Source organism: Labrus bergylta, chromosome 1 (genome assembly GCF_963930695.1).
Source record: "Labrus bergylta chromosome 1, fLabBer1.1, whole genome shotgun sequence".
In the NCBI taxonomy this organism is placed as follows: Eukaryota; Metazoa; Chordata; class Actinopteri; order Labriformes; family Labridae; genus Labrus; species Labrus bergylta.
Window position 1 is genome coordinate 16,359,939 of NC_089195.1, and position 17,327 is coordinate 16,377,265.

Here is a 17,327-nt window from a genome sequence, read left to right on the forward strand (position 1 = left end):
AATAGCTAAAAATTCAACCAAGAGCAGGGATTTTATAAATATACCTTTTGGGTAAAAGAGAAAATAAGGCATTGATCAAAAAAGAAAGGATAAAGAAATAACAGATGGGACAGGGATAGTTGTGGAAGGAAATACTACAGTATACAGAAATCTATAAACGCACACAGTGTTAATAGGAAAAATAGAAGGGAGAAAACTTTTAACTAGACTGAGATTTGACCATTCAAGGTTAAACAAAACACAGATTTTGTTAGGCAAAAGCATTCACTTCGGCATCCAAACTGAGACCCGGGAAGAAACCGAGCACAAGGTAATGAACGGTAAGGGATTTACGTTTTTTGTCTATTATTTCAACATTAAATTCACTTCTGAGAATATTTGAGGCGACTGCAGTTGTCTGTGTGACTGTGCGGCCACAGGAGACCTGAATGACGGCCTTGCTTGCTACCTGTCCCCGCTGTATCTTACGGAACTCTGAAAACATCGGAGCAAATTTCCGATTCGACGTTTACTTTCGTAAAAATGTTAATTTTCAGATTCCTCAGCATTGACTTCCCGCCTCAAATATTCTCAGAAGTGAATTTAGTGCTGAAATAATAGACGAAAATCGTAAATCTCCGACCGTTCATTGTCTGCTGCTCGGCTTGGATGCCGCAATGAATGCTGGGATATCAGTTCTTCTTTTAATTTAATTCAAACTGCCACTAAATGTACCGGAGGATGTAGCTTCAGCTATATGATACTTTAATACATTTAATACTTTACATTAAATGTAAATTAATGAAAACAAAATAATAATACAATGAATAATATATATATATTATACTAAATTCTATGCCCTATACCTTTTAAATATTCTATCACAGTTTTCTATTTTAACCGTTCTTGGCAAAATGCAAACTTGTGTATTGGGACAGTACTTTGACCACTGAAGATGAAGTTTCACATGAATGCAAGAACACAAACACAGACAAGAACGCATATTCAGTTTATTAAGTTTGATAATGACACATCAAAATCCTTAAATCCTTTATTTGCGATTTCACACTTAAATATAATAGAAATCAAGTATATCCTCTGAAAATAACTCTGTGAGTAATGACTGTCTACAATGGGTGTAACACCCGAGTCCCACTGTCTGTGATGTTTTCAGAGTTTTCCCGAGTCATATTTTCAGTTTGTTTACATCGCCGGGACAGCAGCTGACTCCTCCCCTCGCGTATAAAAGTTGTTTAATTGAGGGACTAGAGAAAAGAAGAATAACATACTGTACTCACTGCTTAACTGCGTTTCTAGATTACGCTCATTTTGTGTAAATTTACATGCAGTGTGAAGATACGAGCATAATAAAGATCGCTAGCATTAGCATGCTAACACAACAATGCACCGCAAATTGTTTTGGTCTCATGCTGGTGCTCAAGGGCGACATCTGCTGGATCAAAAAATCCCATATGAAGCCATTAATCTTCCATCTTGTGATTTTGACGTCATTTGGAGCCAGAGCCAGCGCTGTAGGGTCCCGGGCCAGGAGCCCTGGTAACACGCCCCGCCCACTTAGCGTACTGCCCTGATGACTTACGCAGCCCAGCTACGCCGAAAGCGCTCTGCCGGTCTACGAGTCTTATTATGAAGAAATGTGTAAGTACAGTCTATGGTTCGAACATGTTAGCGCTTTAGAGTCGTGTGCAAGCAAAAGGCCCATGTGCATCCAACTCCTCAAGACCTAGGGGGACAGAATCAACTAGTAATAGCCTGACTAAGGCAGTGACCATCACAGGTGCCCCTTTTTGAATCCGAGGTTTAATAAAGATATAATATCTTGACGAAATTAAATACGCTACATCAGTTTGCCTTGAAGCACTTCTTACTATTTCTACACGGTTGTGTGGCAGGTCCGCTCCTGGCCACAGGGGGCGCTGTGCTTCTGTATTCATATTTTGTGCTTGTCAAATACAGTCACATGACAGCTTCCTGTAGCCTTATCAACAAAGACTCCTCGCCTTCAGGATAACTTTTCTCCGTTGTTCCTGTGCGGTGTAAACAGGTCGGGATGTGTCTCAGATAACACCGCTGTGCGTTAACATCGCTCCTTGTTGTTTTAGGACAGAGACGAAGCACAGAGCGGAAGTTTAAAGATGTCGGCCGCCGTGGACTTCCACTCTCAGATCGCCTCCATCATGGAGGTGCTGGCTAACGCGGCCGTGGCGGAGATCTGTAAGGTGGTAGACGACGGCTACGCGGTGGTTCACCTGGAGATGACCCGCAGCCAGAAGGAGAGCGAGTTCCTGCGGAGGAAGATCAAACTGCTGGAGCTGCAGGTCGCCCGGTACCGAGCCGAGAGGGTGAAGGCGGCGGAGGGATCTGTGAACAGCCGCTTCCATGGGGTCCGCCTCTTCAGCCGGCAGAGCAGAGACTCAGCGGCCGGTAAGAAGCCCCGACACCCGGCTGTTACTCACAGTTAAACACCGGTCAGAAGACTGTTCAGAAAGCTTCTAATATAACAGTTTAATATAGCTAACAATGTACAAGTTCAACATAATCCAAGAGGGCTTTCACCAGAACATAGTGCCACAACATGTGCTAAACTCTGTCTTATTAATAATCTATGACGGAGTGTAAGAGCTACATTAAAGGACAACAAATCAGATAATAAAGAGGTTATACTACAAGAATTAGTGTACAAGAGGAAAAAGTTGTACTTTCTGAATAATATATATTCAATATTAGTAGATAAAATATGTAATTTAAAATACTAATATTGTTTAATAACATCACAGCACAGACGTTCATCAGCCATGATCAGACACTCACAGGTGGTTCATGTAAGTGTTGTTAATGTGTTTCTCCTCCTCTGGTTACCCATCAGGCCCCTCTCTGCAGGGCAGGACTAGGTTTTTGAATCGGGGTCCAGCAGCCCAGCAGTCTCTGCAGAAGACCCCCCCTATAATCCTGGACCAGGACCCTGATCAGGAGGTCGTCACCACCACTAAAACTGAGGTGATTATAGCAGAGCGCACAGACAGAAAACAAAGGTCTATGGCTTCAATAACACATACTGAAGTGCTGCCTACTACATACTCAAACAGTGCATACTGCATACTAGCCTGACGGTAAGTATGGCGTTAGCAACAAACTCAACTAAAGGTCACAGTAACAGTCCATCAGAAACACGGACCTGATCCTTCAGGCTTCGACTTTGGTTGTGGCTTTTTGAATCTGTGTTTTGCGTTTGTGTTGTGGTTTTTTCAAATTGTTTTGCATTCGCATGACGTCTCCCAGCCACTGTATTAATATTTCACCAAAACAACATCTGTTTAAGCCGTTTTCACATACGCACTCCGGATAATATCTAGATAATTACAGGAGGACTTCTCCGGAGATTGTCCCGACCTAGCCGTTCACATATGCTCCTCACAGCGGGGGACTTTCCCTGTCAGAGGGGAGGGGGGTCGGGGGATTTTCTGAGGTAAGACGTGAAGTAAATAAACAACGCGGAAGTAGCGGCCGAAGCAACAGAGTCCGCTACACGACGTTATAATAAGAATATTTTCCTTTATATCAATGCTATGTGTAATCTAATGGAATGACAACATCCACAAAAGAGCGGAGAACAACATACTGATGAACAGAAAACATAATGCAGCCGTCTAATTACGTGCACGGAGATCGTAGTGATCGCGTGCAGACACTTTAGGCCGTCACTATATAAACGTCATTCTCTTTCTATTGGCTCGAATTGAAATCTCCGTTGTATATGCGGCCGCGTTCAGACATCAGCTCACTCTGACTTTCTGCAGAAAAAATACAAGGGGTCTGGCCGGAGAAACTCCGGCTAAAGTCCGGTAAAAAATGCGGCTGTTTGCATTCACATATAGCCTAAAGTCCCTCCGGGTAGCCTAATTTCCAGAGTTTTTCAGGAGAAAACCGTAGAAGACCGTATGTGTGAAAAGGGTTTGTTCAGTGTTTAACCTTCAGATCTCTAGACTCATGTCTTGAAATATATATGAGCATAAAAAATGAAATGTTTGATAATGATGCTTTTTGGTGAAACACTTCAAGAGGGAAGTCATGTATTGACTGCCTAACCTTATCTACTCTAAAACAAATTGTTTAAGCAATTAAAGCGATATTTGAATATTTTTTTCCTAATTCAGTCCATGACTGGATTGCATAATTTAATATTTTAAACAACCTGAATTCAAGATTTAATCCTGTTGAGCATAAAGTAAGGCAATGATGTGTTGAATAAGTGTCCAAAGTGAGGTTGGAAAAACTGTCTTTGCTTTTTATATAAAAAACAAAACAGAGTTTAAAAAAACCTTCAAATGTCTGAAAGTGAAAATTGAAATAATTCTTATTTATCCATGTAAACAATAAGCTGCAGGTTTAATAAAGATTTATAATTTGAAAACAGCAGACATGATGAATTTGTGCTCTGATTGAGGTCGTGATCTGTTTGTGTCTCAGTCTGCAGAGCCTGAGGAGGAGGAGGAGCTGCTCATAGTGAAGGTGGAGGAAACCACTGAGACCGCCACCGCCCACCAGGAGGCGTCATCGAACCCCTGCATCAACAGAGGAGACATCGACCCCCCCACATCGCTCCCCACCACCTCAGAGGACGGCGGAAGACAGCTCAGTGAAATGGAGGTCAGTGGATCTGACGTCGTCACCTTTGTTGTCAGCAGGACACCTGAGACTGACCGCAGAGACCCCGCCCACTGCTCACTGATCACAGGAAGTGAAGTAAGAGCAGGGGGCACTGAAGTGACAGCTTCCTGTGATGGTGTAAGAGACGGCAGGAGGGAGAAGGCGTTGTCTCTGTTAGAGGTGATAGTGATTGATGGAGGGGGGGAGGGGTCAGATGAGACTCAGAGAGGGAGTGACAGACATGAACAAAAATCTGCCATGATGCAGCGTGCTGGGCAGGTCAAAAGGTCAGTCCTTCCTCCCAGTGACCCCATTGGACCGTCCAGAGGAGGCTCTGCCTCCAGCATTAGCCTCTCCAGTAACCCCCCAGGTGTTTCTCTGCCCCGCCCAGCGAGCCTCCACAGACCTGCCCCCAGAGGCCTCCACCTGGCCTTCTACCACGCAGCCACAATGGAGCGTCCGTACGGCTGCACCCGCTGCACAAAGCGCTTCTTCCTGGAGTCGGACCTGCAGAAGGTCTACTTTGTATTCATAGAAACTGAACTCACAAACATGTCAACTTTTTCACTTCATTCTTTACAACTTTATATTCTAGTCTTTATTCACATGAATCATTGAACTGAAGAGAACAAGTTTGAGAGGATGCTCCATCTCTGCACAACCTGCAGTGACTCTCTGAATGAACCAAAGTGCATCGTTTGTGTAACAGACTCCTGCTGAGGATCTTTTGTATCATTTAAATTATGAAATATTTTTGAAAATTTCCATCAGCTTGTTAATGTTTTTGTCAATGTATTTGTATATGTACAAAACAACATTAGAATACACCACAGATTTTTTTTAACAAGCAGGGTTTCTGAGCTGCTTAAGTGTCTTAAACCTGCAGTATTTTTACAGTCCAGCAGAGGGAGACACCACCCGTTGTACAAAGCAGTCTGATTATATAGAAGTCTATGATCAGATGTTCCTACTTGTCAGTTGATTTATTCCCTCAGTAAACATTTTCCTAATGAGGAAAGGAATCCCTACCATCCTACTTTTTTGGTACCCATCTGTTGGGGTGCCAAGAGTACGGATCCGACCCTAAAGGGTTCTTTGTTTACTGTGTCCCGTTCTTGAATGTTTAACTTAATTAATAGCGGACTACACTGTGTTGGGCTTCTATGATGTCATACTATTACATAGCTGGCGCAGCTATATCCATCTGGCTTACACTCCACTTACCAAATAAGGGTACGTTTGGCTGTGGAAACACAAGGAAGTTACTGTACCGAACTGTTCCAAACTGTACTGAACCAAACCCGACTGCTTGGTGGAAACAGGGTTTAACTATAAAGACAGAATCCATGTTTGAAAAAAATTAGTTTGAAATCTATTTTTAACTTTTATAGTTTGACCCTCATATCTGTTAAGATGGAGGAGGCGGAGCCTATGACCTATGCTGCAGCCAGTTAGCGGAGCTCAAAAGGCAAATGTTTGGGCTTCACTTTTTGGGAGTTGTGAGATCAGCCATCTTTTATACAGTCTGTGAAGGAAAAACAGTAGACACACATCAAGTGGTGAAGTCACTGTGACCACGCCCACTTAAAATTATAGAGTCATTGTTATCACCATCAGTATTAATCCTTTATGGTCTGTAGAAGTAAAAATCAGCATGTACATACAGTGTAAGAGCAGCTGTAGGAGTTCAAACTCCCGGATGAAATATTCTCTCATAGAAGAAGAAACATCTGAGACCATGTGAAATCTTGATTAACTTCTATTAAACATCCTCTTTATGATGTTTAACATGTAAACAAATATCTATACTCAGTGTTTTTTAATATGCCAATAAATCATGTTTTCAAACTGTTTGATTTTATTGTGAAGCTGAAGTGATCGTCACTGTCAAAGCTGCATTGTAAAGCAGTTTTGAAAATGTGGGATCATACTGAGCATATACATCTGAAACATAACCCCAGTGACTGCAACAATAATTTAACCCATCATGTGAGAGCACACGGTAACTTTGTGTCCTCTAAACATCTCCCTTCTCTTTCAGGCCCAGAGACGTCCGACACACCTGAGCAGCCCTCTGAGCGAGCGGGAAGAGAAGAAGGAGGTGACAGGTATTTGTCCGTCTATCTGTGACATCATATCCTGTAGTGGACCATTGAAACATTTTAACCTGCACTGATAGCTTCATACAGCAGCAGTGATGGTTCATTATTCTATAATTATAGTTTTAACATCAACATGTGTCAAGATCAGTTTAATCTTTTCCTTCAGATGTTCTGAAATGCCTCAAATTAAAATATGAAAATGCTTAAAATATCAGTCTGCCTTAGTGAAGTAACACACTGGAAAAAACACTTCAATTTTACTTTAAACTTTCACGGGATCGGTTGAATTTCCATCTGAGATGGGCACTCCGGAGCTTATAGCGCCCTCTCTAGTCAATGCTCTTGTTTCCACTGCAGGCAATGCAGCCTGTCTGTCTCAAGCACATGCAGACTGTACATGAGCCTGCTGCAAGCATGGATCAAGCTGAACAGAGCAGATCAACCTGGACAGCAAGTCAGACAAGGGATGCACAGAGCATCTGGTCAATTTTCAAAATAAAACAATATACAGACTTCCTATCAGATATCCCTTCACTTTATCAACATTATGCCAAAACAGGCGGTGACTGAACGCTGCACACACAGACCTATGGAGTCCACCGGTTACAGTAGTCCCTGACTCAGTGTTTAAAAGGCCTCTTAAGATACATCTAAAGTAAAAACCAACACTGGGTGACTGAGATGTTTAAGTCCTCAGTCAGCCCTGTATTAAAAACAGATGTGAATCTGTAGTGGACATCACTGCATGGGCTCAGAAACCCTTCCAAAAACCATTGTTTATGAGCACAGTCCTTTGCTGCTTTCACTAATGTAAGCTGAAACTCAGCTTTCAAAGAAGAAACCTATATAAACCAGGTCCAGACCACCGTCCCCTTGTCTTGGCCAGAGGTCATTTAAGATGGTCTGAGGTGAAGTGGAAAACTGTCCTGTCTGACAAGTCCAAATTTGACTTTCTGTGTGGAAACAGTGGACGCCGTGTCTTCTGGGCTTAAGAGGAGAGGGATCATCAGGCATTCTTATCTGAGCTCAGTTGAAAGCCAGCATCCGTGATGGTATGGAGGTGCATATGCTCATACTGTGTGGCATGGGTAACCTGCACATTTGTGAAGGAAACATTAATGCCGAACCATAAATACAGGTTTATGAGCAACTTGTGCTGCAAAATAGGCAACTTCTTTTCCAGGATAGGCCTTGTTCATTTCATCAAGACAATGCCAAACCACATTCTGCACGTATTACAACAGCATGGCTCCGCAGTAGAAGTTACAGTGACTATTTTCAGGGGTTGATGAATTCACTTGTCTGCTTTACTAAGTTAAGTAGCAGAATTTTGTTGGAAGTCTTTGAAATACCAAAAAAAATCATCACACTTAAGAAGATGGAGCCAGCAAATGATTGACATTCCTGTTTCGTACCTGTGCTCTCATCAGGTGACTCCCCAGAGAAAAAAAGCCCAACCCGATCACTGCTCTACTGGCCGGAGAGCAAGCAGTCTGGAGGATCAGAGCAGCCTTCTTGTTCCTCATACACAGTGGTCTCTGCAGCAGGAAGTTCATTCAGCCTCACAGGCAAAGTGAGGTCAATCCCAGAGCCTGACGTCATTGTGATTGACTCAGGACAGGATGGCTGTGGTGGTCTGATACCTGGAGCGTGTAGAAGGGATGGAGTGGAGGGTGTAACCAGGTCTCACAACCCCTCCCTGCTGTGTCTGTCTTCAGGGGAATCCACTTGGGACATCTCTGCCCACACCACCTCCCCTGTTACCATGGATAAAGTAAACCTCTCGCAGCAGAACTCTTGGTCAGGAGTCCAGCAAATGGACCACTTCTCTGACCAGAACTTGGTCTACCAGTCAATCAACACTCAGAACCAGAATTCCTTGTCCCAGGAGCCCAGCCTCCCCTTCACCTGCTCCATCTGCTCACGCCGGTTTTCCCACCACTGTAAGCTCCGCATCCACGAGCGTGCCCACACCGGAGAGAAGCCACACAAGTGCCCTCAGTGCGACAAGAGGTTTGGACAGATGTGCAGCCTGAAGCGGCACCAGATGGTCCACACAGGGGAGAGACCATTCCCCTGCCCCCACTGCGGGAAGACGTTTGCCACTTCAACCAACCTGAAGGTCCACCAGAGCGTCCACACCGGAGAGAGACGCTTCAACTGCTCCAAGTGTGGCAAGAACTTCTCCTTCCTCAGTAACCTTATCCGACACCAGGCGTTGCATCGCAACAAGTGAAACAAAGTAACAAAGACAAAAGGACATGAAGAAACAGAGAGACAGACATTAAGATAGTGAGACAAAGCTCTAATCAGCAAGAAATCCTCTATTTTCTGCAACATTGTCCAAAAACAGAAACTTTGTGCTGCACAGAAACAAATGACACAAGGCCAGAGAAAGACACAGACACAGTGATACAGAAAGAAAGGAAAAGAGACAGAGAGACATGGATACAGAGACATATCTATAAATAACAAGACCCTCCTTCTTTTGTAACCTCATCTGTCAACTAGCGCTGCACGTTACATACATAGAGACACAGGGAAACAGAGAGAAAGAGACCCAGAGAAGGAAACACAGGGTCATCCCACCGGTCCACACTGATGAGGGACCGTTCCCTGTCCCCACTGCGGGAAGACATTCCCCACAACCTAAGGAACCACCAGAGTGTCCATACTGGTGAGAGTCTTTTCCATAGTGATGTATAGATACAAAGACCCAAGGACACAGAAACCCCAAAACAAAGAGCATCAATGACCCAGAGGCTCAGAGACACAAAGACAAATCCATAAACTAACAGCAAGAACTTTTCTATATCTGCAACCTCATCTGTCAATAGGTATACAGGTATATGCTGTATCATTTTATATACTTTAATAATCACAGAGAGGGAATTCAGGTCCACAGTCTGTTATTGAAAGGCATGCTACTCATATACATAGACTCAAAACAAGACCCGTGACCATGCATTAATGAAGAGATGTCAGAGGGAGGAGCCTGCACAGAGGGTTGGGAGTTTGGTTCTCTGCTCATTGGCAGTACTCTGGATGTGAACAGTCACCTCTCCAGCAATCAGACCCAACTTCCATTCTTTGGTCCATACTGGGACTTGAACTTGCAACCTTCTGGTTCCTAACCCAAGTCTCTTTTAGAATGAGCTACTGCAGCCACTGTTCTTTAAGCCCTCTTGTCTCAAAATGTCCCCAAAAATCTTTTGAAAAAAAACCCTAGCCGCTGAGGCGCCATGAATTAAAAAAAACAGTGTTTGTTCTTTTGATTGTATAAAATCTGTCAGTTTTCGTTCAGCTCAGGGATACATCGTATGTAAACCCAGTACGGGGGTCAGCATAACTCCACTCCACTCCACATCACGTTGTCTAAAAATATGATGGATACAAATGAAGGTTCTCATGATGTGTTTTTGTGGTGCAGCTGATGTGAAGAGGCGCCTGTTTCCATGCTCATCTTGTGCTTTTTGTGTCTTTGATAAATTATGGTGTTTATTGGGGGTTGTAGTTCTTATACAAAATACTGGCAAGCAACACAGCTACAACCAATAAATGTGCCATGTAAGATTTATAGTTGGGGTACAAAAATGTAAGCATTGACAGCAGTCAGTAGTCTGAAGAGACTGAGGTGGAAGGGGGTGGGGGGCATTAATGCTTGAGACCCCTGAGTGCAGAAACAGCTGATGATGTGTATCAGTGTGTCAGGTGTGAGAGAAACACACAGCTCTGAAGTGAAACCTTATAAGTGAAAAATACTAAGACCTTTTATGTCCTGGTTTTCTTTTCATACCTCTGCTCTCATCAGGTGACCAACAAAGGACTGCCCACTTGCTGCTTGACTGGCAGGAGAGCAGACAGATTGGAGACACGGAGTGGCCATCTTGTTCCTCGTACACAGTAAACTCTGCAGCAGAAAGTTCATCAATCAGCCTCTCAGGTACTGTGAGGGCACTTCCTGTCCATGCAGGTTCTGACGTCAGAGTGATCGACTTCGGACAGGACAGCTGTGGCGGACCTGGAGCAGATGGAGGTGTTGGAGCTGATGGTCTGAACAGGTCTCAGTTCCCTCCCCTGCTGTGTCTACCTCCAGGAAAATCAACATGGGACATCTCTACTGACAACAACCCCCTTGTTATGATGGAGACAGCTGACCTACAGCAGCGGTATTCTTTGTCAGGAGTCCAGCGAATGGATCACTTCCCTGATCAGAACATGGTCTCCCAGACACCTAGCACACAGAAGCAGGAGTCTGGGTCCCAGGAGCCTAGCCTACCCTTTGCCTGCTCCTTCTGCTCCCGCAAATTCTCACACCACTGTAAGCTCCTCATCCACGAGCGCACCCACACTGGAGAGAAGCCATACCAGTGCTCTCAGTGCGACAAGAGGTTTGGCAGGGTTTGCAGCCTGAAGCGGCACCAGATGCTTCATACGGGGGAGAGACCGTTCCACTGCCCCCACTGCGAAAAGGCTTTCCTCACTTCTGCCAACCTGAAGAATCACATGATGTTCCACACTGGGGAGAGACCGTTCCCCTGCCCCCACTGTGAGAAGGTGTTCTCCAACCCCACCAACCTGAAGAACCACCGGATGGTCCACATCAAGGAAAGACCGTTCCCCTGCCCCCACTGCGAGAAGACGTTCTCCAACTCCACCAGCCTAAGGGTCCACCAGAGCGTCCACACTGGAGAGAGACGCTTTCACTGCTCCAAGTGTGGCAAGAACTTCTCCTTCCTCAGCAACCTCATCCGACACCAGGCGCTGCACCGCAACAAGTGACACAAAGAAACAGAGATACAGGGACACAACATTATAGAGACACCAAGAAACGGAGACAAAGACAAATTTATACAAAGACATTAAGATAGAGAGACGAATATTTTTACAGAAAAACTTTTTTGCAAACCTCAATATCAGAGATATGAAGATATAATGTGACACAGACATGCAAAGTTACAGTCACACCCCAGATTTAGAAACACAACTCATTCTTCGACTACTTCATCTGGCAATATACATGGCACAGCCATAAGTGACAAAGACGCATACAGAAAGACAGAACAATGAAACACTAGACACTGCAAGACAGAGACAGACAAATTCACACTACAGTAGACAGTAAACCAACACGTACACCTTCTGATGATGCATACAGGATAACAACGACCAAGCCGTCACTGAAATTTAACTGTTCAGGTGTGGATTTGTTCATACTGTAATAATGGAGAGATTTTTTGCTCCTCATTTCTTTGAATCTTTTCTTTAAATGTTTTATATGATGACTGCTTTTTTTCCACGTTACTCTGTTTTCTTTGGATTTACTTTATAAAGCGCATCACTGCTTCTCTGATAGCTTACATGAGTCTTCTTTTGCTCACTGTTTGAAGTTTTCATTAAAAAAAGTAAGTGATGTACTTGATATTTTTTGTGTAATGCATGGACAGAAAATTATACCACTAGCCCCTGGAAACAGTCTGTAGAGGCCCTCTACCCCTTTAAACATAGAGCCCCAAACTAAGAGGGACAATAACTACAACGCAGTGTTTTAAGCCAATAAGCATCTTTCCACAACAACTGAAAAAAAAACCTCAAACAGAACATCGGTGCTAAACATGCCAACAGCGTTTTTTGCAGTCGTCTTATAGAAATTGAACTTCCATTTGATCTTGTAATTTCAAAAAATTGGATGAATTCCTGAAGAGCAGCTAAACGGAGGGAGGGATACGAACAGTTAGTGAATAAAAACGACAATTTAACACTATATCCAAACTAAAGACATAAAGACTTAAAACAAGAGAACAGTAAATAAAAATCAAATACTTAACAGAAACCCTTGAATGCAAAATAGAAACGCTGAGATTGAAATTGGCTGATTCAAAGTTTGACGCATCATTAACTGCTTCTTTTTCCACTAGAGGGCACCAGAATAAGCCATGGGCACACTTCACTTATCATCACCTGATAAAGATGTCAAAGTGACCGTTTGCAAACAGATCATTGTTTTATGATCACTGCAGGTTAAATTCAGTGACTGGATCAGCTGAGGTGACACCTAAAAGCTCCCACCTGTCAATCGAAGAGGCCACGCCCCTTATTCTACATCCCTTTAAGCCTTACTTTATGTAAACAGGTGAGTTGAATTAAAATCCAGTGGCTCCAGTGGCCAAGTAGTTACTGTTTTTGTACTAGGCTGTAAACGTGTATTTCTGCTGTTAAGTTGGATATTTAAATATTGGGCTCTATGGGGATTTACTTTTTGGTACTTAAGTTTTAGCTTCACCTGTCAGCCCTGGCAGTTGTTGATTGGTTTAGAAGAGGTCAAAATGCTCCAGCAACACTTGCAGTAAGATCAACTTTATTAACAATTTAGACCGACGCGTTTTGGCTCGTGGCCTTCATCAGGGTCATCAAGCTGGTTGTTGATTGGTTGTTATGTCAGAGTTCATGTCACATTGTGGGAGTGAAATGTTCCCTTAGTTCAGAGAAAGACTGCTGCTGTCCTAGTTTTATAACAACCAGCAGGTCCGTCACTCTCCATCACATACAGGACCTTTCTGTGTCAGTGTGAGATAAAGTGATCAGCCCCTCATTTGTTGACCCTCATGAGAATTCTTTTGGTGTTCTTTTCAGTGTTACTCTGTGTTAGTGTGTTATTATCATGTTTTTTGGTTCTATACTGAGCTGAAATTATCCACCCTCTCCATGTACGTTTTCACTGACATCTCTAAACACAGCAACATAATCAGACGAAAATAAACAGACAGACACAAGTACGCAATCATTATTTAAAGAAAAATGAAGGTCAGTGTAAAGATCTTCAGTTCTAGTCTATTACAAGTTCTCTGTGTACTTATGTTTGCTGAGAGAAAGCATGTCTGAACTTTACACCATGGGGTAATACTGACCGATCAACACACACAAACAAACACACATATGCGCACGCACACACAAACTTACAACAATACAAACGGTTTCTCAGGGTCTCAATGGGTCAGTAAGTCCAAAATAGTCCACATTACTGTAGTAGTGAGTGAGTGCTGTGAGTGACGGCACTAAGCTATCAGCACTAAACAACCAGCGACTCTACCGGGAGAGCAGCCTGCTAATATTCACAGAGACGTGGCTAACCCCCCGCATCCCAGACGCTAACGGTGACCTGCTGGGTTTCATCGCAGTGAGAGCCGATAGAGACACAAAAGCCTGTGGGGAAAGCAAAGGTGGGGGACTCATCATATATGTCAACAACCAATGGTGTAACCCAGGACATGTCTCTGTGAAGGTGATTTTATGTTGCCAGGACCTAGAGCTGCTAGCCGTTAGCCTCCGGCCATACTATTTACAGAGGGAGTTCGGTCACGTGATCGCTGTGTGTGTTTACGTTCCCCCGAGAGCCGATGCAGCCACTGCCTGTGAGAAGATAGATAGATAGATACTTTATTGATCCCGAGGGAAATTCAAACACAGATCCACACAGACACAGCAAGGCTGCAGACACAACACCCTGAGGCTTTCTTCATCATTTCAGTTTGATTTTAACCATGCCACCCTGGACTCTACTCTGGCTGCTTTTTACCGGTTTGTGAACTGTCCCACAAGAAACAACAGGACAATTGACCTCCTGTATGCTAATGTAAGGGATGCATACAGGGTCACCCCCCTCTCCCACTTGGGAAGTCGGACCACAACCTGGTTTACCTGCAGCCACAGTACACCCCCTGGTGCAGAGGCAGTGTGTCACAACACGCTCCTTCAGGAAATGGACTCCTGAAGCGGAGGATGCCCTCAGAAACTGCTTCGAAACCACTGACTGGAGTGTACTACAGAGCCAACAGGGTGAGGACATAGATGGGCTGACACTGCCTGACAGACTATCTCAACTTCTGCACAGATGTAGTCGCCCCTACTAGGACTGTATGCCACTATCCCAACAACAAGCCATGGGTGACACGTGAAGGAGCAGAGACAAGGAGGCAATTAAGACAGCACAGCGTGAGCTGAAACTGTGCTTGAGGGAGGCAAAGGAGAGCTACAGGAGGAAGGTGGAGCACAAACTGGAAAAGAACAACATGAGGGAGGTCTGGGATGGTGTTAAAACCATCACAGGCCACAAAGCTAGGAACATCACAGAGGGGGGGGGGGCAGTGGAGAAGGCAAACCAGCTTAACACCTTTTTCAACAGGTTTGACCTGCCCCCTCCCCCCACTCAATGCACCAACACCATGGCACCCTCCCTTCCTCCACCATCATGTGATCCCCCTCACCCTCACCATTGCTGACCCCTCTCCTTCCACCCCCTGTTTATTCATCAACTGCTGAAAAGTAGCGGGAGCATTTTTCATGCCAAACGGAAGAACATTGCAAATATACAGACTATCCGGTGTCACAATGGCTGAAATCTCCCTAGCCCGTGGAGTCAGAGGCACCTGCCAATAGTCTTTCAGTAGGTCTAACTTAGAAACAACCTCTGCTCCTCCGATCCTGTCTATGCAGTCTTCAAGTCTGGGAATTGGGAAGGCATCAGCCTTAGTCTGCTGGTTCACTTTCCTATAGTCAATACAAGGTCTTGATGTATTATCAGATTTTGGATACCACTGGAGAACTCCACTCACTCTGCCCATGCTCACCCCAATGCTCAACATATAAGACAACTCTTCCCTCAAACACTCCAATTTAGATGGTGCTAACCTGTACGGATGTTGTTTGATTGGAGCCGCACTGCCCATATCCACATCGTGCACCGCTAGAGACGTGCATCCTGGGACATCCTGGAACAGGGGGGAGAACTCAGCCAACAGAGCTGTCATCTGACTCTGACACTCTGCAGGTAGATGCCCAAGTTGGTCATCAAGCGACCTAAGAGCCTCAGAGTTTCTCAGACAGAACCCAACAGTTTCCACTTCCTCACTGACATCTTCAGCAACCAGCCCCATAACTGCACAGGCCACAGCGGGACAACGTGAAGGACCCAGATGCAGCTTTAACAGGTTTATATGGCACAGTCTTGTATTTCTCCTGCCTTCAGGAGTGCTGATAACATAGTTTTTGTCTCCTACCCTCTTCAAAACAGTATAGGGACCACAAAATGACACACTTAGACCAGATGCACACTGCGGCACCAACGCATGAACCTGGTCCCCAATGGCAAAATGCCAGTCAACAGCCTTTTGGTCAAACTGACCCTTCATGCGCATCTGAGTCTGATGCAAATTCTCCCTGGCAACCCTACAGGCCGACCACAACCGATCTTTAAATTCGGACACATACTGCAGCATAGTGGTATCAGGTTTAGGTTGAAGCAACTGCTCCTTGAACAACTTCAGGGGACCCCTAACCTCATGGGCGAACACCAGCTCAAACGGCGTAAATCCAGTGGACTCACTCACTGAATCTCTCATGGCAAAAAGCAAAAACGGAAGGGAAACATCCCAATCGCCAGGAAACTGAGTGCCGTAGGTGTTCAACATCGTTTTAAGGGTCTCATAAGCCCGTTCAAGAGCACCTTGAGATTGCGGATGATAAGCTGAGGAAACTGCTTGTGTAATACCAAGTTCACACATCACATCCTGAAAGACTCCAGACATAAAATTCGTTCCCTGATCATCTGCACCTGCTTTGGCAAACCAAACCGGGAAAAGAAACCTAAGAGGGCCTCTATGATGGTTCTGGCTTTAATATTTCTTAAAGGGACAGCCTCAGGGAAACGGGTAGTGACATCCATGATGGTTAAAAGGAACTCATTGCCTTTCCTAGTCTTAGGCAAAGGGCCAACACAGTCTATAACCACTTTAGAAAAGGGCTCTTCGACCACAGGCACAGGGGTCACTGGAGCTACAGGGACTTGTTTCAAATTTACCAAAAATTAGAACAAAGTAAGGGCCTGCACAAAATACCTGCATCCGAACTCGGATAAGCAACAACAGCCCTAACACCTTCAAGCTACTTACCAGCCCATACAATGCCAAATACAAACCTATAACCAACCGGACGCTGTTAAACAAGTCACCACAGAGAGTCGATAACTGTACTAAGCACCACGGCCAAAACACGCACCACGCAGGAATGCTGCACTACTGCAAAACTCCGACACAAACCAAAAAACATAAACAAACGTCAGCTTACTCTATGGCTATACGCCGCTACACAAACCCACTTAAAAGCTATCCTTCAGCCTGACTAAGGCCAGTGAGCCCGTAACTTAATGCCTCTCCTTACGTTTTGTGTAAATGTAAAGGTGTGTCCTGCCTTACCTGAATGTGTGTGCAACAGTCCTGTCTGTTTGAGGGGTGCGTGTAGGTGACTCACCTGCCAAGATCCTCGTACGTGCGGAGTCACTTGGGTGCGATCTCCTCCGCCAGCCCGCTCTTTCATATCAGTTTAGATTTATGTGCAAAAGAACCCGTGAAGTGTTGACACAAAACAAACGTTACTTCAGATTTCAGTCTCTCAGGTGTCTAGCGTCCTGGCGTGTCCCTCGTGGCATCTCTTCCACTCAAAACCAATCCTGCCGGCTCCTCCACAGGTGCTGCTAATGAAGGTTACAGAGACATAGCCACCACATCCCCCTCAGGTGTGACA

General features: G+C 44.6%; 1 protein-coding gene across 3 annotated transcripts; it reads left to right on the top strand.

Annotated features, from left to right (window-relative positions):
- The first annotated feature begins 1,972 nt into the window (after positions 1-1,972).
- LOC110003065 (uncharacterized) lies at positions 1,973-12,162 on the top strand. 3 transcript variants are annotated; one of them, XR_010666429.1, is made up of 6 exons: positions 1,973-2,424; positions 2,867-2,997; positions 4,468-4,647; positions 6,689-6,755; positions 8,180-9,594; positions 10,561-10,682. XR_010666429.1 is itself a non-coding variant. In XM_020658765.3 (5 exons), the coding sequence occupies exons 1-5, from the start codon at positions 2,136-2,138 to the stop codon at positions 11,529-11,531; spliced, it is 1,638 nt and encodes a 545-aa protein (XP_020514421.1). In that variant the 5' UTR covers positions 1,973-2,135; the 3' UTR covers positions 11,532-12,162. The 3 variants fall into 3 exon arrangements, 2 of the variants coding, with proteins under 2 accessions (XP_020514421.1, XP_029138220.2); XM_020658765.3 differs by lacking the exon at positions 8,180-9,594 and having other exon boundaries at positions 10,561-12,162; XM_029282387.2 differs by having other exon boundaries at positions 8,180-10,703.
- The last annotated feature ends 5,165 nt before the right edge of the window (positions 12,163-17,327 follow it).